Genomic DNA, 25,182 nt, shown 5'->3' with positions numbered 1-25,182 from the left:
TACATACTGTAGAGTTTTGCACATATCTGGCTTGCAGCAAATTGTGCCGGAGGGTAATGCGCTCCAAATAATTAATGCTATTAAGTCAGGCGGACGATGCTAGAGCAGATATAGACATCTAGTGAACGAAACTAGAGACGTGCTTAGAATGATGCCGATTTGGCAAATATAGATCACGTCAAAAGGGAGGGAAACTCTACTGTTTATGATTTAGCTAAAGCAGCAGTTAAACATGTCATAGAACATGTTTGAACGGAAGACTTCCCTTCTTGTATTTTTCATATTGCTTCGTTAGAGCAAACTACTCTATTTCTATGAAACAGAAACATTGTAAAATAGTTGTTAAACAAAAACATAATTTATCTCTAATAATCTATTAGAAATTACTGAAGTTGTTTCATTACTATCGCACAATATCTTCCTCAAAGGCAATTCCCTGACAGCGATCCGATCTATCTAGAATACATTCTCTCTGGCTTTAGGGTACAAAACAGACGACAAGACAAGTGTATAGGACCATCAATGCCATTGTCGACAACCTTATCTAATGATCAACATCCAGATGTAACCAAATGGAAAGGATTATTTCATCCATAGCTTCTATTTACCCTTTTGTATTATTGGTAGACAATGGAAAGGATCATTCTTATGGTTTTGTCTTGAAGGGCCTATGTTCACCACTGAAAACAACTTGATAATGCTACGTCTTTAATTATTTATTGAATAATACAATGGTCTATATAAAAAATATATATATAGCAAGTGAGATAGACATTAATGACAAGAAATGATAATAAAAAAAATCTAACACAGATGGCTATTAATATGGATTTAAATTACCATAAGCCCCACTCCATAAGCCATACAAAATTCTACTTCAACAACTATGATAAATTTGTATTAGAAAAAATATATCTAATACTAATATGAAAAATATCATATATATTCTTGCACCTTTCTTTTAACACATTTTTATTCAGTAATTACCCATAAAAAAGGGAGAAAGTTATGAAGTTGTTAGTAGGGGTGAGCATGGGGCGATGGGGGCCGTTTTTCCCCATTTTTGACCCCGCCTCGCACCCCTATGGGTGCAGGAAATCATACATGTGGCCCGCACAAAATGTGCTATATTCGTGCGGGACGGATTGGGCGGGGCTGTTGGGTTTCTGGAGAAGAAAAAAAAATCTTGAAAGAAAGTAGGAAAAGAAGTAGTTCAACATGGTTCTGTTGCAAAATGCCATATCCAATTTCTCAAAAGTACACGATTGAAGATTACAAAACCCCCCAGACTAACACAAAGTCCGAACCAAAAAGCTTAATTTAGTTCAATATTCAAATTGGACCTAAAAAGTTCAAAATTGAAATTCAAAATTCAACAAAGAAAACCTCACCAAGAGCGGCCGGGACTCCCCGAGACCTTGTCGTATTCGTCGTCGTTCTCGCTAATGTGGGCGTCTTCGTCCACCAACTGAGACCTACCCCTAGCTGTCATTCGCGTGTTCCTCTGGCAGAACTCCATCCAGGCGAGCGCCACGTGCACTGCACACTGCATCGCGTATCCGTAGATCTAGATGAGAATGAGCGTATCATCATCACCACTTTTCCTTCCCCTTCCTCACCCCATGAAATCCAACCCAAAGCCCCCCTCCATTAATGACATCCTAGCCCAGTTCTGAGAGCTATACTTCAAGAATACCAACACATTCTTCTTGAACAAAGAAGACCTCAGCAACAGCAAGAAGAAGAGGACCATAAAGAAAATGATGAGGAGAAAGAAGATGAAGAATAGGAAAACATTTGGTGTTGTGCAGCGCTAGAGTTAGAAAAGATGAAGAAGACTCTATAAAATATGAAAGTGAGGTGTACGAGGGTATTTTTTAGAACTTTTTCTTTTCGTTCTTTTTTTCTTGTGGGGGTGGGCAAGGCAGGGCAGGTCCCCGGGGTTTTTTAAAACATCAACCAGTGTCCGGCCCCATCCCGCACAAGTTGGGTAAAACCCAACCCGTACCCGCCAAAAAACACATAAAAACAGTGTTTTGAGGGGCAGGGCGGGGGCGGGTCCTGAGGGTAGGGGCTGGTATGCGAGTTTTTGCTCACTCCTAGTTGTTATGACATTTCCATTTGGCTAGTCATTCTTTAACTAAATTTTAGCTAAAGATTTATTTTATTTTATTTTTTTCATTTTATGCTCTGTTTATTTCGGTGTAAAATGGTTTCCGTCATAAAATAGTTTCGGGGAAGTCATTTTTCAGAAAAATATTTTCCGTCGAAATCATTTTTCGGTGTTTGGCGAGTATGGAAAATTACAAATATTTTTTATATTTTAATTTAATCATATTAATTTTAAAAAAATTAAATTTTATTCACCAAATAAAAAAATTAATATAAATTATTATTTTTTTAAAAAAAAAATTTGGCATATAAAAATTCTGGCAAAAGTTACCGAAATCCGGCCGTCCTGGCCAGCTGGCCGGAGATTCAGCTAGAACAGCCGGATCCAGCCAGTCTGGCCGAAATCCGGCATGATATCCCCGGAATCCGGCGACATCTGCTGGACGTCGCTGGATTCCAGCTTAATTTGTTGAATTCTGGCACCGACCGGAGTCGGAATATGACTTGTCGAAATTCGGCAATAGTCAACTGCTTGAACGTAAAGGTCGACTGCGTTGTTTAAAAAAGAATCGACTACATCTACCATTTACGGAAAATAAAAGCGTAAATCATTTTCCGAAATTTATTAAACATTTTTTGTCAAACGGAAATTATTTTTCGGTTAACCATTATTTTCGCTCCTACCAAACACCGAAAAATACCGAAATCATTTTACGCCGAAACAAACGGGGCATTAGCTACATACTTTTCTAAAATATCTACATCTCAATATCTATTTTAACTATTCACTTTCACTAGTCTATTTAAATATTATTTATCTATGTCTTATTATTTATTTCTCCTTAAACAGAGTAATACTAGATGGATGATGAATCTATCTACATCTCACTATCTATTTTAACTATCCACTTTCACTAGTCCATTTAAATATTATTTATTTATGTCTTTTATTATTTATTTCTCCTTAAACAGAGTAATAATAGAAGGAGGATGAGTCATCCCAAAATTGACATTGTAGCACTCAACAAATAATCTTTTTATCATCTTAAATTAATGTAACTTTTAAAATTATTATTGAATTTGAAATGAATCACTATTAAATTTTGATCTAATTGTAATTTTAAAAATTACATCAAATCTAAAGAATTAAAAAAATAAAAAAATAAATTAATTAGACGGTATTTATCATTACTTCTCAACAAATATATACCTTATTTTATTTGACCGACAAGTTAATGTTTCGGAAAAAGTCGTAATGTTATCAATGGGCATGACGTGTATGATTGTGACAACGGAATAGCTTAGAGTACTTCTCCCTCTCTCATTCGTATCCTTATCTCCATATTTAAGTAATAAAATTGAATCATTCAAATTAACATAAAAAACATGGGCAAAAGGGGAAAACATATATTATTAACAAAAATATATACTTTATTTATTTTTGTAAGAATTTTCTGTAATTTGTAAACAAGGACAAGACCGTAAAATCGGAAGAGAAAATTGCATATAAATTTAATTTAAATTTATAAGGAGCTGAGTTTGCCCTAAGCCGTGACGCGTAGGGTTTCCTAGGCTATCTGCCTGTCGCATGTATAAATAGCCTGCTCCTCTCGTATTGTTCCCACAATATTCCAACTCTGCCCTGCGCAAAGCAAAACGCGAGGCCTCTTCTCCTTCTGTTCGAAGTTACCTCTCACATCAGATTAGAAGGTAACGATTACCTTCTTCCTCATCGTCTTATAGATTGTTCACTGGCTTTCCTTTTTTTTTTTTTTTTAATTTATTTTTCATCGTTGTGGATTTTGATCGCCGATTGTAATGGTATTCGCTTGATCCGAACTTATTTATTGCGTTTTATGATTACATGTCTTTGTTTTTTGTAGTGGACTTGTTGTAGATCTGTTGTCCGTTTTTTTTTTTTTCTTGTATTTAGGTTTTTGATCTAAATTTGGACGATTGATTATTGTTTTCTGCTTGTTATGGATCTAAGCTTTGGATTAATTGATTGATAAATATGATCGTAATAGCTATTAATTGTGGTTAAATCTCCGTGTTGTTTGATTCCGGTGATTTTAACTTTTGGATTCTGTGTGGTAATCGCTATTCGTGGTTCAGGTTTTTTTTCTTAAACAAAGATCTTCCTCCGATCTATGAAATACGTTTTAGTGCCTGATTTTTATTATTTATTCATTTATATGTTGTCAAGGTTTTGTTACTTCTATGCTTGATTTTTTGCTTTTCAAACAGTGGGTTCCGAGGTTATTCTTTGGTTATTGTTTTTGCCCTTTTTTTTTATGGTGATGAAACAACGGTTTATTTACATGAGAAGGGTTTGTAAGTAATTAGAAAGTTATTGACTGATTGTTGTGCTTGGTTAATTATAAATATGTATGTCTTATTAAAAAAAAAATTATCTTATCAAAAATTATAAAAATGTTTTGTGTGCATTGACGTAGTTATCAATCCGTTTGTCTAAGTGGCATAAATGATTGTTCGCCTGTTGTGTGGACAAATCTTGGGCTGTAATTGAGCCTTAAACTTGTATGTTTCTGCGCAATCTCACCACTTTTAGATTTGCGGTTTTTAAATGATGTTAGATAGTTTCTGTTTCTATTTTCTATGAAGTGATGGTTGATCGATAATTTAGGATCCCAGTAATGAAAATATGATTTTTGTGTATGAATTAGATGTTAATTTCAGTTCTTGGTGGTGTATCAATTTATAACTTTGTACTCTTAATTTATTTAAATCATCAAGTGGGCAAGAAATAAAAATAGAAAAAAAAAATGCGAGTGTGGGATGAAAACCTTGTTTAGGCTGGTTAATCATTTTTGATAATTCTGTCATTTGATTTTAGGAACTTGGCAGTTTTATCTGCTATATCTGCAGCTCGCCAAAGTGGAGGGTATTAAGTTCGAAGCTTCTTTTATGTCTGAACGGGCCACTTTCTTTTTGTCATCAATTGGGTTACTTGGTGAGTACTGTCCTACTAGAAAAAAGAACGGACATACTGTTGATAAAGTTGGATGCATGTATCTTGGCTTATTAGAAGGCTGCAGTGCACAGAGTTTGGGTTGCCGGTTTATACGTCCTTTTCCAATTGCTAACTTTATTGGGAAAGGAGGATTTCTGGTCACAAGAAAACCTGCTTCTGGCTTGTGCAACCTCTGAGAAACTTAATCCACCAGTCGGAGTGTAGACTGTAATAACAAGATGGCATTACAAAACATTGGTGCTTCAAACCGTGATGATGCCTTCTATAGGTATAAGATGCCAAGAATGGTAACGAAGATTGAAGGTAGAGGAAATGGAATCAAAACTAATGTGGTTAACATGGTTGAGATTGCAAAGGCTCTTGCTAGACCTGCTTCTTACACCACAAAGTACTTTGGCTGTGAGCTTGGAGCACAATCCAAATTTGACGAGAAGACTGGAACTTCCCTTGTTAATGGTGCCCATGACACTGCAAAGCTTGCTGCTCTTCTTGAAAACTTCATTAAGAAATATGTTCAGTGCTACGGCTGTGGCAACCCCGAAACTGAGATAGTGATCACTAAGACCCAGATGATCACCCTGAAATGCGCTGCTTGTGGATTTGTTTCAGATGTTGATATGAGGGACAAGCTTACGACATTTATTATCAAGAACCCGCCTGAGCAAAAGAAGGGATCAAAAGACAAGAAGGCAATGAGGAGGGCTGAGAAGGAGCGGCTTAAGGAAGGGGAGGCTGCTGATGAGGAGCAGAAGAAGCATAAAAAGGAGGTAGTGAAGAAGAAAGGCACCTCTGGTAGTGCAAAGGATGTTGCTTCCAAAACATTAACTAAGAAAAAAAGCAATAGCTCTGATGAGGATCACTCCCCAGCTCACAGCCAGGCTGATGAGAATGACCAAGCAGTCGATGATGATGATGATGGTGATGTCCAGTGGCAGACTGACACTTCATTAGAGGCAGCTCGGCAGCGCATCCAGGAACAGTTGAGTGCTGCAACTGCTGATATGGTCATGCTTTCTACTAGTGATGAGAAGCAAAAGTCTGCAAAGAATTCTCCAGGACGTGAAGGGAAAACTGAGATTAATGGACACAGCAATGGTCTTACTAGTGCCCATGGGAACCTGGAGGAAGAGAAGCAAAGGTCTGCAAAGAATTCTCCAGGACGAGAAAGGAAAACTGAGGTTAATGGACACAGCAATGGCCTTACTAGTGCCCATGGGAACCTTGTTGATGCCATAAGGGATTTCCTGAAGAAGGGTTCCTCTGTAAGTCAGCTGAAATCCTATTTGGGTTCACTTTCTGGGAATTCCCAAGAAGTCATGGATGCCCTGTTTGAAGCTCTGTTTGAGGGCATTGGAAAGGGGTTCGCAAAAGATGTGGCCAAAAAGAAGAACTACTTGGCAGCAGCCACTCAAGAGGAGGGATCTCAGATGGTTCTGTTGCGTGCTATAGAGTCTTTCTGTGCAAAGGCAAGCCCGGAGGCTGTTAAGGAGGTGGCATTGGTTCTGAAAGCACTTTATGACCATGATCTGTTGGAGGAGTCCTCTGTAATCGAGTGGTACCAGCAGGGTTTGGTTGGTGGCAACAAAACCTCCCGGATTTGGAAGAATATCGAACCCTTCATGGAGTGGCTCCAGAATGCTGAGTCCGAGTCAGAAGAGGAGTGATCCTGAACGCTCTTCTTTGCTTGCATTACTGCTACTAGAAATAAAATGGTTTAATTAAGCTTTATTCCGTCGTTGATGTCTGTTTTAGTGGGGTTTTGGATTCAGTGTGATGGTCTTGGTAAGCGCTCGGTCTCTGGAAATGGAAGGATAAGCATTGGGCTGGCTGGCTTTTCTGAGCCTGTCAGCTGCCCCAATGATTTGCTTTGCTCCTCTTGTTGTTTCTGTTTTTGGTTTTTCACTTTGTTTCTTCTGTTTGATCTTAAGACGATAAATGCTTTTGTTTTGTTAAATAAGAGTGCTTTTTCTATCAAGTTTGCCTTTATTCTGTAATTTATGTACACTTGCCATTGTCCATACAACATTTTGTGGAATTCATCCTCAACCCACCAGCGTTTTTGGAGATGAGAAAACCGGCAATGTGTGGTACAAGAATTTCTCGACAATAGATAACCTTAATTTCCTATGTCTGATTCAACCGCGAGAGGTTAGCTGCTCATGGATGCCTTTGTTGCGTTCAGAAACACTACCCCTACTAGGCCTAATATCCTTGTACAAGTTACAACTCTTTTGATGACAGGATCTATGATTTAAAAATTTAAATAAAAAAGTCATAACTCAGGACTTCTGGAGTATTTTTCACTTATATCAAATTAGTCTAATGTTTAAAATACGCTCTTTTTAAGGTATGCAGTGCTATGCGCAATTATCAAATCACTTCATCTATTTTTTAATGGTAAGCAATGACAAGTAGTTGATAGTCATGTCACGTCCAATCAAATTTTGATACGTGTACATATATTTGAATATACACCGCAACCTTATTTAAAAAATACCACATCATGTGAAAAGAAGAAAAAAAAAAATGAAGAACGATAAAGAAAACCAAAAAGAATGAAAAAGGAGAGAGAGAGAGAGAGAGAGAGGGGTGAATGGGGGTGGTTCACCACCAGGGTATCCCAATGGCTTTTTAGAGTTGTTTAGCCATCCCATTTGAAAAGTAAGGGAATAGTTTGGCTAACCCTAGCTATGCTTTTGGGGGTGGCCCAGACCACCCTACCACATCTTTCTCTCTTCATCTTTTTTTCATTTTTTATTTTTGTAACATCATATTTTTTTAATGATGTGGTGGCATGGGCTTAAATATTACATGTCAAAAATTGATTGGATATGATGTGGTTAAAAGCCAACATGTCATTACTCACCACTAAAAAATATATTGGGGGAAGTGATTTAAAACGATGCATACATTAACGAATGATTTGATCCATTTTAAACCTTAAACAAACCACATAGAGTTCTACAGTATTTTTTTTCATCTTATAACTCCTAAAATCAGGCGAAACCAGCCCTAGACTTTACCCATCAGAAAACAGATCTGAAAGGAGGGAGCACTCCTCTTTATTTCCCTTTCTACTTCTCGCTCCTACTCTCCCCTTCCTTTTTGATTTTTCTTTTGTTTATAGGTGTTCTCCGACCAGATCAGCAATTTTGGCCTCTCCGCTATGCATCCGTTCATCTACTTCCGGGTTGTGCTATTCATCTCCTCCTTGGCCGCTGTTACTGTTTGTTGGTTGTGTTTTTGCTTTGAATAATAGTTTTCTTCTCTTTAGTTATGTTCTCATGTGCAATCTTTAGGATGAAGGTTAGTCAGGTATGAATGGTTATCTCTCACAACCGGTTTAAATAAATTTTTATGATATTTGGCTACCATTGTATTAGATTTAGTCTGCTCGGAATAGATCTGCTCTTTAACTATTTTTGTATATGGATTTTGGCGAAAGATAAAAGTCATAGATAACATTTTTTTGTAAGAATTTTATTTGCATCTATGACTGTGTAACCTTATAGCATGTGGCTATGATTTTACAGAGTTTTATGCTTTGTGATGTAAAAGCTTTATACTCGTGAACTTTGATCAATAAAATACTCAGATCTTTCATTTAAAAAAAAAATTAATAATAAGGAATAACCAAACACATAATTCTAATATTATCAACGATAATGTCACCCTTATCTTCTGTTGGGGCGCGTGCATCCACTTCCTTTTAAATTTTCATGTTTTTTTATAGGGATAATTGCATCGTTGGTCCCTGTGGTATACCATAATTATTTTTCACTCCCTATGGTTTAAAAAGTTCATGGGAGGTCCTCGTAATATGTAATAATTACAAATTGATCCCTGGCGTCAAATTCTGTTAAAATTTTTAACAGATTCCGTCAAATGCCACGTCAGCGACACATGTCGCCAATAAGATGGCGACACGTGTCCACCGTAATAAAAAAATATAAATTTATTAAAAAAAATAAAAATACTTATTTTAAAAAATAAAAATAATAATAATAAAAAAAAGCTGAAGGGGCTGGCCACCCCCAAACCGCCCCCAGCCACCCTGGCCACTCGGGGTGGCCTCGCGCCACCCCAGAGTTGTTTGGGGGTGGAGCGCGGCCAGGCCACCCTCAAAGGGGTGGCCGGCTCCTTCAGCTTTTTTTTTGTTGTTTTTTTTTTTTTTTTGAATTTTTTTTTGTTTTTTTTTTTTAAAAGAATAAGTATTTTTATTTATTTTTTAATAAATTTATATATTTTTATTACGGTAGACACGTGTCCCCATCTTATTGGTAACACGTGTCGCTGACGTGGCATTTAACGGAATCTGTTAAAAATTTTAACAGAATTTGACGCCAGGGATCAATTTGTAATTATTGCATATTACGAGGACCTCCCATGAACTTTTTAAACCATAGGGAGTAAAAAATAATTATGGTATACCACATAGACTAATGGTACAATTATCCCTTTTTTATACAGGTAACAAATCAGCCTCCATACCCCTGCAAAATAAACATGCGTTTTCAAAATATTCCTCCAGGGTGTGAGAAATTTTCTGGAAAGTATTTTTTTGGTGAGTTTTGAAAAGTGTTTTTGTAGATTATTTTGAAAAATGCGTTAACGACGGAGGCAACTGTATAATTTTCTGAAAATGTGTTTTAATGTTTGAGAAGAGAAAAAAGTTTAAAAAAACTTCACTTATAACTTTCGATTTTTTTGTCACTTTTACAATTAAATACTCAAACTTAAAAAGCGTCAATTTAGGGTATTTATTTTTTCAATTTTTTTTTTTTTTCAATTTCAGCTATCTATTAGAATTTTTCGTTAAATCCTGTCAAAATTTCTAAAATATATTCTTCTTATTTTTTTGGGAAAAAAAAAAAAAAAAAAGAAAAAAAAATTGTAAAAATTTAAATGTTGATTCGAATTTAACGGAATTTGTAAAAATGTAAATGCTTAAAATTCAGTTAAATTCTAACCAATATCTAAATCCTTATAATTCTTTTGTCCTAAAAAAAAGAGGTATTTTTAAAAATTTTGATCGTATTTAACGAAAAATTCTAACAGAGGGTTGAAATTGAAAAAAAATTGAAAAATAAATACCCTAAATTGACACTTTTTAAAGTTTGAGTAGTTACAAAAGTAGTAAACGATGAGTTATAAGTAAAATTTTCCCAAAAAGTTTTTGATAAGGTTAGCGAGCATAACCCTAACTGCCTAGTTGTCCATAAAAAGGAAAGACGTTGTAATATACTTTGCAAGAAGTCAGCTGTCATAATATTACAGAAAAGCAATTCATAGAAACTGATTCCATTTATAAGTTCGCCTTTCAAGCATTAATCTAGAAGACTACTGATGAACAAGGCAGATCCAAATTAAAACCAACCACATACTTTTTTATCCTTTTTCTCAAGCCAAGTTAGCCAAATTTATGGCGGAGGGGTTGGATTTCTATTTTGTATAAAATGAAATATACATGGATTCTATAAAATAAGTTCTTCACAGGTAAACATTAATTCGTTTTCATATCTTTGCAAAACAAATCGCTCCTCTGACATTATAATGTTGGTAACAGTACATTTGTTGTCTGAAAATGGTTTCCTACCTGTTCTTCCTGCTCGATGAAGATAATCCACGGCGGTTCCTGGCAGATCAAAGTTGTATATATGAGTTGTTTCTGGCAGGTCAACCCCTCTAGCCGCTATGTTTGTTGCTACTAGAAGATAGTTTCCTCCTTGTCTCACTTCCTGCATTGAAAAAAAATGGATTTATCAGAGCATGTGGATTTTTGTGTTTTATCCAGGCAAACGGGGGCATGGATATATGACTAACAAACAAAAAAGTAAAAGTCCTTTTATTCTTCCTCGTTACCAAGGTCATGAAGAAAACCAGCCTTAAGGTTGTGAAAATAGAATGTTCAAATGGATAGTATTATTCCTAAAGGTAATTCAGATTTCACAAAAATAAAAAACAAAATCTTGTTTGCTCACTTCATATAAAAGCAATAAAGGAAGCAATATAAATGAAAATTCTGAACTGATATGAAACATTATCAGCGAGCACTCAGAAATAACTCACAGATTAAAACGATCATTCTTTCCATTTTTTTAAAAGAACTTGACAAGGGATCATCATATGACAATTTTACCGAAACACAACTGCATCTTGTGTAACCTCCATGATTAAAAAAGAACCATCTTTGATAGTCATCCATAGTGGAACTGAACTGCACCTACCGAGAGAGAAGCTGCTCGTAAATTGAAATTTGTGTCTTCTTCCAGAAGATGGATGTCTGAACAACCCACATAAGAAACCTTCAAGAAATCAACTAATAAAGTTGTTGATGGAACATTCCCAGCCTTCTTTGACTTCTCAGACTGCATAAGCAGATAAGATATCAATATCAATTTACCAGAGAAATCCTCTCATTTATTTCAAAAAAGACAAGTAAATAATGATTGCATCCAATATATATTAATGCAACCATGCCACCGATTACTAGCTTCAAAGTTCTAACTGCACCTGGCCTTTTTCATACCTAATGCACGGGGATTCAGAAAGCCTGCTAGGAAAATTGGTTAAAAGCATCATCCAGCCCAGTCGAGGGATACAAGACTTTGTTGTGTTGAGATGAACTGATTTAATCTCTTAGATACTGGGGTAGAGTGGGAGAAGTAGACCCCGGGGGGTTGGGGGGGAGCTAGATCCAGCAACTAGTCTTTCATGCTATTCATAAAAAAATATGTATGCTTGCTTAAATGACACACATCCTTGCCTACTTTGTGGCTTGGACAGTATGTCTTTACTAGACCCAGGAGATATCAATATAAAATAGGTTATATCTCATGCCTAGTAGATGTCCTTCATAAAATAACTTCAGATAAAGCATCGACATAATTATGTAGAATAATTATGTCAAATTTCAAAACGTATGTAGAATAACAATTCTACTCCAAATATAATTATGTAGAATAAGAATCCAAACTTTAATTTTTATTTTATTTTTCACTTATATAAAAAAAAAAAATTATGTTCTAAACAAATTTCAATTCTACTCCAATTATAAATTTAATGACTACATCAGTTTTAAGTAACCAATACACAGAAGGATGTGTGCTGCATACCTGCTCACCAACAAAGATAATGCTAGACTCAGGTGCATCAGAATGTAATATCGATAGCAAGGTTTTATGCCTTCTGCTTTTGCCACATATCTGTTAAGCAACACAGTATTAGCACATTTTAAATGAGAAGCACAATGGAGAAACTTTTATATTCTAAAGATTTCTTACCACGAATCTATGATGTAGGCATGATGGCATGGGCTGAATTGGATTGACATGGACATGAACCACATCACTCTGTAAATTGTAACAAAATCATAATATGATACAGGAAACCACTGGCGGACATGTCAAATCCCAATGAAGATAACACCGAAACAAGAATTATATCACAAAACCTTGGTCCACTTTTGCTGTATACAGTCATGTAAAAATCGTCTGTGCTGGGGGATGGATGCACTGGCAAAAATGGTCTGACGGTTGTTGAGTGATGAATATGAGGTCAAAAGCTTTCGAAGAGAACTGACTTCTTTTGAAGAATTGAACATCGAATCAACCTAACATAATAGGGAATATAAAATGTCACTCCTTGTAAAAGAATATTTGAGCAGAGCCTTTTTTTGGTTCACGATATTTATGAGGAAAATAAATTTGACTTGCATTGTTGTGTTTCGTGAATTCTTATTAAGAGAAAAAAGGCTCTGCTCAAATTTATTTGCCTCATAAATATCGTGGAACCACCTCAATTGACAGGTAAGTGAACAAAGTAATCTTCTAATGCAAATGAGTACCTTCCCTTGCTGTCTTAAAATCCCAATAAAACACATACTTTTACTCCACGAAATCACAATGTCTAAAATGTAGGAAGACTCTCATCTAAACATTTTCAAAGCATAGCCACTCCTTTACAAATTCTTTAACCAAAAATTTATGACACTTCCTTAAAGGAGTTTCCATTAAAGAAAAACAAAATTATATTTTAATTACCTCATCAATTATCAGCACCCTCATTGATTCGAGCTTTAAGATTTGCTTCTCAAGCATTTGGCACAAACTCCTTATTGTTGCCACCACTATTGTAGGGGGCTCCGCCTGAAAATTTTATGCAATCAATAAATTTCTATGCAGATATGCATAATCTTCTTTTGGATTATATGGTACTATTAGACTAAGAATGTCCATATCAGTCAAAGAAAAAAAATGCAACTGGTTCAGTTTTAAAACCTTGGGTGAATCATATATATTAGTGCAAACTATAGTACATCCCCTGAATACCAGCAAAGTTCTAGGGGAAAAAGTAAAAGAAAAAGAAATTACGGAGTCAGTAATGATTCTGCATATGAACAATGAATCCACCTGGATGCAAATGAAACTGATTATTAATTAGATTCATCGTCCACCAATACAGTCTAGCTTTAGACCCCTTGAATAGACAGTATATTAAGACTTAAAAGTTCCTAATAATGATATGATTTTCCCTGAAATGCGAATGCCTGAAATTCCAGCTTTTTGTGTGAGTGGAATCCCAGATGCCTAAAATCAAGCAATCAACCAAGTCTCAAGACATGTTATTACATTCCTTCCAAAAGTGGCACGAGAAGAAAAATCATGCAACCAAAATCTATCACAGGGAGACACCATGAGTGCGAAATAAACTCTAGTTAGAGGAAATGCAAAGGAGAGAAGGCAACCTAATTAATTCAAGCTTATTTTTTCACATATTTCCCCAGAAAAGGAGGAAGTGGTGATATTTAAAGTTCCTTCAAAATGTTCTACATGGAACACAAAGTTGCAGCAACAGCCATTAGCACCTTATGAACTACTAGCATCTATTTGGTAACATCAAAGCCACGAGACTTGGAAAATGATAATAAGAATGTGCAGAACCTTTAGCCAACTCTTGTGTCTTCTTAGCATTCCCCCATCTAAAAGAGCCATGACAGTACACCCCTTCTGCTCCAATTCAAGTTCCATAGGCCTCCCAGCCAACATCCGAGCAACTCTTGTAACCTTGTTTTTTAGAAACAAATAACAATATTTGCTATATAACATTAGTAAGCAATAAATATGTCCAAAAAATAACAAACTAAAAATTATTTTAAGTCAGAAAAATCATCAACGACATTTCTTACTTGCATGCCTAGTTCCCGGGTAGGCACTACTATTACTGCCTGAACGGCAGATCTTTGAGTGTTTATGACAGAAAATATCAAAAGCAGATATGCCAGTGTCTTCCCAGAACCTGTCTAGAGGACCCAAAGAAACAAGCACCACATAAAGTCTAATCAGTAACCCAGAAACATCCATTCGTTCATTCATTTGTTCATTCATGGGTTACTTTCTACACGAAGTACACATTGGCACAAATATGATAGACTCAAAAAAAAAAAAAAAAAAAGATTCAAAGTGCAAAAGCAGTTCCAATGGGCAGATTAGACCTGCGCATGAAGTATAGAATCACGACCCGAAAACAGAACGGGCAGTGCTTGAAGCTGTACATCTGTTGGTCTAACATACCCAACCTCCTCTGCCCTATAACATGAAAAGGTTAGATCAGTTTGATTGCATTGTCTGCAACGATGACCATTTCCAATATCTCATTTCTCATTGTTATATACATAAATTTATGAACTTTATAAATTGTATAGCTATAGAAAGCACAACACATTCAAGTAGAGTATCAGTGTTAGACCTGCGTATAACATGTTCGGGAACGTGGCCTTCGCAGATTTCTCGGATAGTTGCGGCGTCCCTTTTGGGATTGGCTTCGATGGGTACCGAGGAATAGTTGGGAATTGCTCGTGAAAGCCCGGGTTTGGAAATGGGGCAGGGAAGAGCTCGGTTGGCGAAGCTAATGGAGCACGAGGTTCTAGGGTTAGGTTTATGGGATTGGAAGAGAAAACGAGCCCCATGTCTGGTTGTCTCGGGGCTTATAGTTGGGAAAAGAGAGAGAAGATGAGTAGCTGGAACCGGAAGACTAGCCATCAGAGTTTCTGTGTAAGCCTGAGCAGCCATGAAATCAGATTGGTGATGATTATAGATGAAAATAGCTGTCTATAAGTGCAGTAAAAAGGTGCCACGTGCGCAAAACAAACCGCGGTCGCATTGAAGTTAAGAAAAGATATAAATACGTATCTGAGCCCTCTCATTTTCAAATTCATCTTTATATTTTAGGATATGGCTTAGTTTTTACGGCATCTATGCTGTAATAAATCTAAAGGTTTGAATTTAATTTCAAACTCTTGAAATCAAATTCAAAGGGTTTGAAATCAAATTCAAACCTTTAGATTTACTACAGTATAAATGCTGTAAAAAAATTTACAGCACGTAAGCTTAATCCCTTTATATCTATGAGACTAAGTTTCACAAATTTAAAAATAGATTTAAAACTTATAAGAGTATCCATAATAAGCTCTCTAAATTTTTTAAAAAATTTAATTTAACAATTTATTTTTGTTATTTTATCTATCATTTTTAAAATTGATAATTGCAACATTGGTCCATGTGGTTGGCCTAAATTACGAATCACTCTCTGTGGTACAAAAGTTTATGAAGGGTCCTTGTGGTAAACTATAATTACAAATCACTTACTAAACTCGTTTTTCGTCCACCAAATTAATAGAATCCATTAGATTGCTACGTCATATAAAATATATAATGAGACAACCTTTAAATATCATTTATATTGTAATCTACTAACGGATTTTGTTTACTTTGTGGATGGAAAACGAGTTTAGGAAGTGGTTTGTAATTATAATACCACAGGGAGTGATTCGTAATTTAAGTCAACCCCTGATACCAATAGTGTAATTATCCTTTTTTTTCTTTATTTTTGGTTAGTTTCAATTTTTCAATTTTTTAATTATTTTGGGTTTTTTATGTTATTTATTTACGAGTAGGACCTAGCATTGCTTCAATGATTCAATGAAGGTAATTTATCATCCTAGCGTGAGTGTGAGGTAAGGTTAACCCTCCACCTAACATCCAAGAATCAAATGAAACGTGATTCAGGTTGCATAGTATAATTTTTTTTTTTTAAAAAAAAATAAAATAAAATAAAATTGTATACGTAGTTCGGTAGTTATAAAGTTCCCATCAATTCCAAACATTAATCTTCCTTATTTAAGTGCCAAACAATTGAAATTTATCATATATCACCAATAACATGTTCGGTAATGACACATTTGTGGTATAATTTGAGCTATGTGAAACTAAGAAAAAATAAAACAAAATGAAGAATTAACAATAATAGATTTGAAAATAAAATAGAATATATAACTTAAATTATGCTATTTTTTGTTTCTGTTTAGTTAAAGGCATCTTCACACACATGTAACTGAATCCCAGAAACCATCAAGAATTAGGAAATTGTTTAACATTTTAGAAGTGAGAATGTTAGGCTATTTTTCATGTTCAATTATTTTTTTATGTTAGTCTTAAATTTAGTTTTTCTTGTAGGTGTGTCATCAATTCCATACTTTGTTTGGTTTACCTTACATTATTTACCACACCTTAATTTCTATATAAACACCCTGCAATGTAATACAATTTCATATAGTTCAATATAATTAAGATGTAACCTTAAGGACCGTTATCAATGGTGGACGTAAGCCTTTAAGGCTAAACCATCCCAATTTTTATTTTGTCGACTTTATCTCTCTTTGCTTCTGCACTATTCTCCTACTTTATATTTTACATAAATTTATACGGGATTGGGAATAATGCATAATTTAGGAGTTTGGAGACCTAACAAATGATAGGGAAACAATTTGTGGACGAATGAGCTTAGGTAACAAATGATACTTTAATGGGAAAATTTACACGCAAGATAAGTAAACACACGTGAAAACTTTAAAGTGATATTTTTGTAAGCATTACTCTCTTTTTTTTTAAAAAAAAAAAAAATGATAAATGTGTATATTCTTATAAGCATGAATTGTTTTGTAATTTATATGTTGTAAGCCTAAAGTTTGAAATGAAATGTATTGACCATTTATAATATCCAACCGTATGATTTACATATATAAAATGAAATAAAGAGACTTAATTTGTATGTCATGACCACTAGTGAACTGTTGTATGGAAAGTATTGAAAATAAATTTTGTGGCATGTGCATATCAGTTTATATAGATTTGACCCTATGAACCAATTGATAAGTAGTTAATATGTACAATAGATCTGGGTGCCATTGTGATCGATGCAATCACATACGGGTGGGGTCACCAATTGCAGGGATCATTAAGTTTAGTGATGTCACCTAAGGTCGAACTTGGTCAATCAACTAGTGGATATCGCATTATGTGCATTGTCTGTTGGCTGTATGATTGTATCACAAGTCTTACGAGACGCGCAAACTTCACTGTAAGAGGATTAAGGATACATATAGACCATATGAAGGGGAGATATTACATAAGGATTATTTACTTATGTTTTTTTTTTTTTTTTTGAACAAAGAAGCATGTGCTCCTTCCATTGTTAAAACAGCATTACAGAGATAGAATGAGGGGTACAAGACACCCCTACATCCCAAGTCAGAAACAAATCTGACAAAGCAGCTGTTTAAATAATACACAAATATTACATGAACACCCCTTAAAGCTCCACACTACAAATAAGTCCAGCAAATATTTGTGCACTACAAAGACACTGTGAAACACACAGACAACAAAGGAATACACAAACAAACACAGCACAACAAGAAGCAACACTGTCCTCATCGCTGGAAGAAGCCACACCGCCACCGGAGGCGGCGCGTGAACAACACGCGCCGTCACAGGAGTCTCCCCAGCAGCGAAAACAACCATCTCCAACCACCGATCACTGCCAACCAAGACCTGACAAGATGGCGAGATCCACACGCGCCAATCACGGAAGAGAGATCCCCCACGTGCAGACCATGCGCCGGCAAGAAAGAACGGCAAGGCCATCGGCTGGTTATGGCCGGTCCAGAAGACGCCGGTGATCACGGCTAGGAAGCGCGTGTCTTGAAAGAACCGGAAGAGAAACGTAGATCTGGAATCTTGAAAAATGAAACTACTGTGGCTCAAACCAGAACTCCACCGGAGACACAAGAATGGCGGCCGAACCCCAAAACCAACGCTAAAGACAAGAAGCCTTCCTGTTAGAACACAAGGAAAAGAAAAAACAACAAAACCAAAACAACAACTCCACTACCCATAAGGGTAAGGAGACGAAACCTCCACCGGAAACGAGTCCGAGAGGAACAGACTCCCTGCCCTAAAGGCAAGGAGAAGAAAATCCACGCTCCAGTGGTAAAACCACGGAGGGGCAAAAGCCTCCTAGCTCTCTAGGAGGATCAAAACAACCCGGAGGAGGGAAGCAAAACCTCCCTCCCCCGGTGAGAAACGCTAATTACTAAAGGCTTTCTCTCTCTAAACTGATGTGAACCAATTAATACAAAACATAGGAATGGATAGGTTAGCTGTTTCGAGTGAGCCAGAATCTCCCAAAAAACACAATGAGACTATATTTTACTTAACAAAATTTAACGTAATATTATTCCATAATTTGTTTCTTTAAATATACAATTAGGCTAGCAAACTCACGTAGGAGTGTAACTCTATTCTATATAGAGTTTCACTACTTCTATCACATTCCTTTAGCTAGATAATCCCACTGCTATTCAAAAAGAACTTTTAATGAAAACAACTACTACTACTCGTCTTCTCTCACTATAAGAGATAAGACTCTTATTCAACTACTACTCCTATTAAATATATCTGCAACTTAGATATATCTCTTACTTAGATGTAGATGTAATCATTACAGATTAGAATTACATCATAATAATTACCCATTTGCTTAATGCTTAAAGTAAAGATTTTCTCCCTATGAACTACTTAACCAAGTTGCATGTTTATTTACTACCATTCATGAAAATCATGACTTGTTGATACTTATATTTCTCGCAATTTATTTGTAATGGGTATCTTTATATTTAAGAAAAATATTTGGCTCATTGCATGAAGTGCCTTTCACTAACTTACTATGTCACAATCTATGTTTATTTATTATTTATTTTTTTGTCACCTATAAAACAATTTATTTTACAAATTAGTTCGCTCGAGTGTATTTACAGAAGTCAGAAGCCGCAGGGCAATGTCATGTAGTTGTTGGGAAGATAACATCTCTATCCCCGCCTCTTTATGGGTGGATTTTAATCCTTATTACTCTCCTTTAGGAGGTGGGTGAGAGACGAGTAGAGCCACCCCACTACCACAAAAAAGGGGTAGAGTCACATTCCATGGCCGGCTTCTAGACCCTTCTTCTTGTTTTTTCTTTATGGACATAATTATTTACGAGATATGATACATTATTACATTAAGAAATAATTCTTCTTAACTATTTTTGTACACAGGACAATTTTTACTTCTATTTTTTTTATTTTTTTTTAAAACTAGTTAGGGATCACCTTGCCCATGTGGCAAGGTGGTCCCTTGACAATGTGTCTGGATTATATGAAAATTGTGTAAGAGGGGTTATTAGGAATCACTCTCCGTGGTCCCCTAGTTAGCTTTTGAGGTTTTTTTTTTCTAAAAAAAAAAGAGTATCAGTAAAAGTTGTCACGTGGACAAAGATGATGAGATATTGTATCTTATCTAGATAAGTTTTGATGTAAATAAACATGACAAGCGGTAAGTTTTATGTTAAAGAGGGGACGAAAATTTGAACAAACTGACTTACTCCCCTTTATCATGCGAGTAAAACTCAAGACTTTGTCCAAATTAAAAGTCAAGTAATTACTTTTCATAGGAAACAAATCTTGGACTTTTAATGCAATTTTCCTCAATAAAATCCGAAACTGGCTAAAGTAACTATTGAAATTAACGATCTCTAAAAAATAAAAATAAATAAATAAATAAAAATAAAAAACTAATGAAATTAATGAAATTAAAAAAAAAAAAAAAAAAAAAAAAAAAAAAAAAACAAGGGAGATTGATTCCCTCAAAGACCCAAACCGTCTGAATCGGATTTTCCCCTGCGTTTTCTGCCTTTTCCTCTTCTCTCCACAATTCTTTTCTTTGACTATTACTCTCTCTCTAATACTTTTCCTTCTAGGGTTCTTTTCTTCTTCTACTCCTCCTTCCTCCTTCCTCCTCTCCATAAAAGTCTCAAGCTTTCTCATCCATTATCCTCAAGCTCACTCAGCCACACATACCCACAATGGCAAACATCACTTTCCCTTCTTCTTCTTCTTCTATGGATAACCCAGTGGTGTCAGCCGCATCTTCTTCCTCTGGGGCTCCTGAGGACGCTTTTGAAGACGGCTGCAGTATATGCCTCGAGCCCTTCACCACCGCAGACCCTGCGACTGTATGTTTTCACATTACCATCATAATCGTCATCATTAAATTTACTATCTTCTTCTGTCATTAGACTGTGTTTTGTGTTTATTTTTTGGTTATTTCTTTGCGTAATTATAGTGCGTGTTATAGGTTTGAATGGGTTTGTTTGTTTGTTTGTTTTTTTATTGAGGTAGAAGGAGATCATGGGTTTTGTGTTTCTGACACTGAAAATCATAGTTTATTTGTTTGTTTGTTATAAGAAAGAGGAAAGTGGTTTCAATATGTTAAACTTAGTGATCCTTTACGAATTGCCTCTACTTATAATGGAATAGGAAGGAGGGAAAATTACACAAATATAGACTTGGACATGGGCTATTGAATAATGGGGATATTGTTATATTGGTTTGATGTTCTTTTCCTTTTTTAGTGGGTGTTATGCTTTTGAACACAACTTGGTCATGATGATCAATGTCTGGTTTTGATGTTCTCCGATTTCTGGTTGCCCATTTTCGCTTTCTGAATTGGTTATGTTTTGTTGTAATTTGGAGGTGACAATTGACAAATATGATTTGATCTGTCTAATGTGAATTGGTATATCGTTCTGAAATCTAGGAAAATTTTCCCATTTATCAGGATCAGGAGAATGGATCCCTTTAGACTGAGGTACTTTAGTTTTTTTTTTTTTTTTTTTTTTTGGGGGGAAAAAATATCTGCTTTTGTGGTGTTAATTTTCACTAAAATTAACTGAAGGGGATTTTTAATGGAAAAGTTATGTTTCCAAGACAAGTATTTCACCGGAGGAGGTAAGGGATTTGGGATATTGAATACAAACAATTGAAACTTATTATTGCATCAATTAGGTATTGTCCTCTTTGCTCTGGTTGATTACTTGTCCAGTCATGATATTAAATTGTTCCATGTGGCCAAATATGTGCTTTGTTTAAGAAAGAGTGTCTGTATAGAAGACTGTTGCAAAAAATAATATATACTCATCTCATGAAGCGAAAGATGCATGCTTTTTCTAAAAACTTGCAGCTTAGAGATAGTTACTCCTGGGTTCAACTCTTAACTGGAATTTTAACACCTCGGGCCTTGTTTCCTGTTTCAGATTACCAGTTGCAAACATGAATATCATCTTCATTGTATTCTTGAATGGTAATCTAATCAATTAATATTTTTTATGTTTATTTTCTTAGGCAAAGATGCAGTATTTATGCCCCCCACCACACACACACACACAAATTCCACGAGTTCTTTTTAAATGAACTCATTTATTCTTTTAGGTCTCAAAGAAGTGAAGATTGCCCAATATGTTGCCAGTCTGTTGTCTTAAAGGATCCTGCCAGGTATATAATTCATTGTGAATAGATATCTGCCCTTCTCCTCCCTCTTTTGAATATCACTGATTAATTCTGTTTCTGTAGCCAAGGGCTTCTAGCTGCAGTGGAGATTGAAAGGCGCTCAAGGTCAAGGAACATTTCTTCTGCGGCTCCCACATCACTTCGTCATTTCTGTGAAGATTTCAGTGTTGAGCATGTGAGTGATTTACTTTATTATGAATCTCCATGATCAAGATTATTTATGCTTAATGGCTGGCTTAGTGAGAAAAGAATGCTTGTTGATAAGAAGTGAAACTGAAACTTCCAGGATGCTTCTTACTCGGATGATGACTCTGATTTTGATGAGCGTATTATGCAGCATATGGCTGCTGCTGCTGCTAGCAGAGCTCGTTATGTTAGTAGAAGGGAAATGCAGAGATCTTCTGGGATTGGTCCTTCCCAAGTTCTTGTTTTCACATCTCCTGAAAACACGTCACAGAAAACATATGCCACTTCACCAGAAAATTTTCAAAATTTAAGTTATGTATCACCCCAGGGTGATTCACTATCTGGCATACCTTCCGCTATTAACATTCAACCTCCGTCATCTGTGGATGTTAATTTGGTCTCCAGTGCTGCTGTCAACAGAGATATCCCTTTTAAACCCAGGTATGCGCACAAGACTTCTAGTCCTACTACAATGGAGCATTCCATGCTTTCAGTTTTATTAACCTTGTTTCTTGTGGCATCATCTGTTTCATTTCTCAATCATAAATTTTTTGTTTATTATCAGATTTACTGTTACAAATTGGACCATGTGGTTGAACACCTCAGGCAGTTAAGAACACAAACAATAATGATCTGACTAATGCACTGTCGTATAGCATCGCCTGGACTGCACTTAAATTTATCCCTTCCTGTTTTGTTGTAAAGGAAATAATCAACAGACGTTACTGACCTGTAATATTTTTACCTTGGCATCCATACTAGTTTTTCTTTTACAGAACTGCATAAAAATATCTGGCATCCTCTGTCTGTATCCTTTTTTTTTCTTTCTTTCTTCTGTACGTCTCTCAGTATCTTATGACTATTTGTGCCATCATCCAGACTTCTTCACAGCCAGCCACCACCTGATACTCCAAGAAGGCCAAGCGCATCTGAGATATTCTCCTTTCCAGAGACACTCAAATCTAAATTGTCTGCTGCTTCAGCTAGGTATATGGTGCCGTTTGGTTCTTGTTGTAATTGATGTTTCCTCGTTTTGCCACTTTCATACTGAGGGGTTTGGATGTGTTGCAACAGATATAAGGAATCAATCTCAAAGGGTACCCGGGGCTTTAAGGAGAAGCTACTTGCTCGTAATGGCTCAGTAAAGGAGCTAAGCAAAGGAGTTCAGCGCGAGATGACTGCAGGAATTGCTGGTGTTGCACGAATGATTGAACGCCTAGATCTTAGTTCAAAGCGAACTGGATCCTCTGTTCCTGTTTCCAGTTGTACTGTGGGCCCTTCAAACTTATCCTTCAAAGGGAAGGGTGTGGAGGATAAGGTCGATGCTCAGTCTCTTGACAAAAATAGTGGTCTAATTGCAGATGATTTAAGCCCAGATACAACCTATATCTCTGGTGCTATACCAGCACAGCCAGAGATTCCTCATGCACAGGTTCTTAAATATTACCTTTAGATGTTGCTCTTACTACTCGTTGAGAATTTTATTTTGGAACATATATAGCATCAGAAATCATTAGCTGGTGGTGTTATAAGGAGACACCATTGAAGTTGCTGGATACATAGGCTGTTTTTTTGGAGTCTGAAACTTTGTCATCTAGAAGCATTAAGTAAGACAAGTCGGCCGCTTTAAATTTTATGAATAATATTAATCTCAGAGAAAAAAAGGGGGAAATTTGGGGGGGTTTGATTTGAAAAGGCAATGGAATTTCAGGCTAACCAATAGATATACACTATATGTGAAGCATGGCTAATCAAAATCTTCTTTTCCGTCTTTTTTTGCAGAGCGGATAGAAAGTTGGTGTTTATCAGCTATAACCCAGGAGGCAGATAATGCAAGTGACGTAGTGTGTGATAAAACCAATCCACTGGCTGGTTTTCGTCCGGCATTGCCTGCCTATACATGCAAAGTGGAAACCTTAATCGGACCAGATATTCAGATATTGTCCTGGCCAACACTGTTTTACTTTCTTCATAGTTAAAACTGAGAATTCTGGTGTAATTTATTATCTCCCATTTACATCTGCTTTCTGCAACCTTTCTACTTTGCTGTATGAACTGTTTCCAACCTTACATGTTTGGTAAAACCTGGAGTGCTCCTTTTTTGTCTTTTTTTTTAAAAAAAAAAGAAAGAAAAAAAAGAAAGATAGAATGTGTCCAAAGGCGAATACAATGATAGAGGTACAAAACCCCCCTAAAACTTAACTTAGAAATCGAGTCTGACTTGAAATAGGTGCCTAAACACAATACACAAATATTACGAGGACACTAATTAGAATCACTCTATACAATGAAGCCCATACTAAACAAGATAAGAGGGCTGATCTAATCTATTATAGACAACAAATAAGCCCATGAAACATTTATGCATTACAAGAAGACACTGTGAGCAACAGTAGACATAAGGAAATATATAAATTAGAAAAATCCACAACCACTAGCTCCAAGAAAGTTGACGCCGGAGCCGGAGCCGGCGCGTGTTGAGCACACGCCTACTTTGGGATCCCTCCTTGTAGCAGACACCCTCCAGCAGCCCAAATCATCACCAACTGAGACCGGAAAAGTAGGTTGTGACCCTAATGTGCAGGACCAAGGAGAAAGCTCTCCAGCGCATGCTGGCCACGCACCAAACAAGGAAGAACCGCACGGCCACGGCTTGTGTCTATCAGACCGAAGGAGGCCGGCGACCACCACATAAAAACCACACTATAAAGCACAACAAAAAACGCCTCGTCAAAGACACCACGAGCGGCCAAAAATCCACAAAACCAGTAGCTTGAAACTCCTTCTGCTGGAAAAGAAAAACAAAGAGAAAACAAGGAAAGAAACATAACCAAGCTCCATAACTAGAAGCTAGGATAAAAACAGCCTCCACTGGATCAAACCGGGAGGAACAAAAACCTACACAACCTTAAGGGCCGGGAGTGAAAAGCTAAACCCCCTGGAAATAAGTCAGGGAGAGAACAAAAACAATCAAAACACTATAGAGGGGTTGGGAGACCAAACATCGAGAGGGGGAGGTGTGAAGCTTCCCCCTGGCGACCAAAACACTACATAGGGGCTCTCTCTCTAACAAGGCTCTCGAGACTTTCTCTGTCTAAAAAACAACCGCCTTCTTAAGACCACACACAAAATCTGGAGTGCTCTTTTGTGATCGAAGGCAGTGAAT

At 36.3% G+C, this 25,182-nt stretch overlaps 3 protein-coding genes across 5 annotated transcripts; 2 read left to right on the top strand and 1 right to left on the bottom strand.

Moving 5' to 3' along the window:
* Window positions 1–3,664: 3,664 nt before the first annotated feature.
* LOC133854119 (eukaryotic translation initiation factor 5-like) lies at window positions 3,665–7,082 on the top strand. The gene is made up of 2 exons (XM_062290166.1): window positions 3,665–3,822; window positions 4,970–7,082. Exon 2 carries the CDS (start codon window positions 5,326–5,328, stop codon window positions 6,769–6,771), a length of 1,446 nt encoding a protein of 481 aa, XP_062146150.1. The 5' UTR covers window positions 3,665–3,822; window positions 4,970–5,325; the 3' UTR covers window positions 6,772–7,082.
* A 3,435-nt stretch (window positions 7,083–10,517) lies between these two features.
* LOC133874550 (DEAD-box ATP-dependent RNA helicase 58, chloroplastic) lies at window positions 10,518–15,233 on the bottom strand. 2 transcript variants are annotated; one of them, XM_062312436.1, is made up of 10 exons: window positions 14,855–15,233; window positions 14,601–14,694; window positions 14,295–14,408; window positions 14,050–14,172; window positions 13,150–13,254; window positions 12,561–12,719; window positions 12,391–12,459; window positions 12,223–12,312; window positions 11,335–11,475; window positions 10,518–10,845 (listed from the first exon to the last, which is right to left on the bottom strand). In XM_062312436.1, exons 1-10 carry the CDS (start codon window positions 15,175–15,177, stop codon window positions 10,582–10,584), a joined length of 1,482 nt encoding a protein of 493 aa, XP_062168420.1. In that variant the 5' UTR covers window positions 15,178–15,233; the 3' UTR covers window positions 10,518–10,581. The 2 variants fall into 2 exon arrangements, with proteins under 2 accessions (XP_062168420.1, XP_062168489.1); XM_062312505.1 differs by having other exon boundaries at window positions 14,295–14,404; window positions 14,855–14,899.
* A 4,908-nt stretch (window positions 15,234–20,141) lies between these two features.
* LOC133854107 (E3 ubiquitin-protein ligase RHF1A) lies at window positions 20,142–24,100 on the top strand. 2 transcript variants are annotated; one of them, XM_062290156.1, is made up of 8 exons: window positions 20,142–20,497; window positions 21,578–21,624; window positions 21,753–21,815; window positions 21,894–22,005; window positions 22,168–22,457; window positions 22,896–23,003; window positions 23,091–23,448; window positions 23,799–24,100. In XM_062290156.1, exons 1-8 carry the CDS (start codon window positions 20,348–20,350, stop codon window positions 23,805–23,807), a joined length of 1,137 nt encoding a protein of 378 aa, XP_062146140.1. In that variant the 5' UTR covers window positions 20,142–20,347; the 3' UTR covers window positions 23,808–24,100. The 2 variants fall into 2 exon arrangements, with proteins under 2 accessions (XP_062146140.1, XP_062146131.1); XM_062290147.1 differs by having other exon boundaries at window positions 20,143–20,497; window positions 22,117–22,457.
* Window positions 24,101–25,182: the final 1,082 nt, after the last annotated feature.

The sequence above is a fragment of the Alnus glutinosa genome, chromosome 1 (genome assembly GCF_958979055.1).
Source record: "Alnus glutinosa chromosome 1, dhAlnGlut1.1, whole genome shotgun sequence".
Classification (NCBI taxonomy): Eukaryota; Viridiplantae; Streptophyta; class Magnoliopsida; order Fagales; family Betulaceae; genus Alnus; species Alnus glutinosa.
This window is presented reverse-complemented; position numbering and strand designations above follow the sequence as displayed.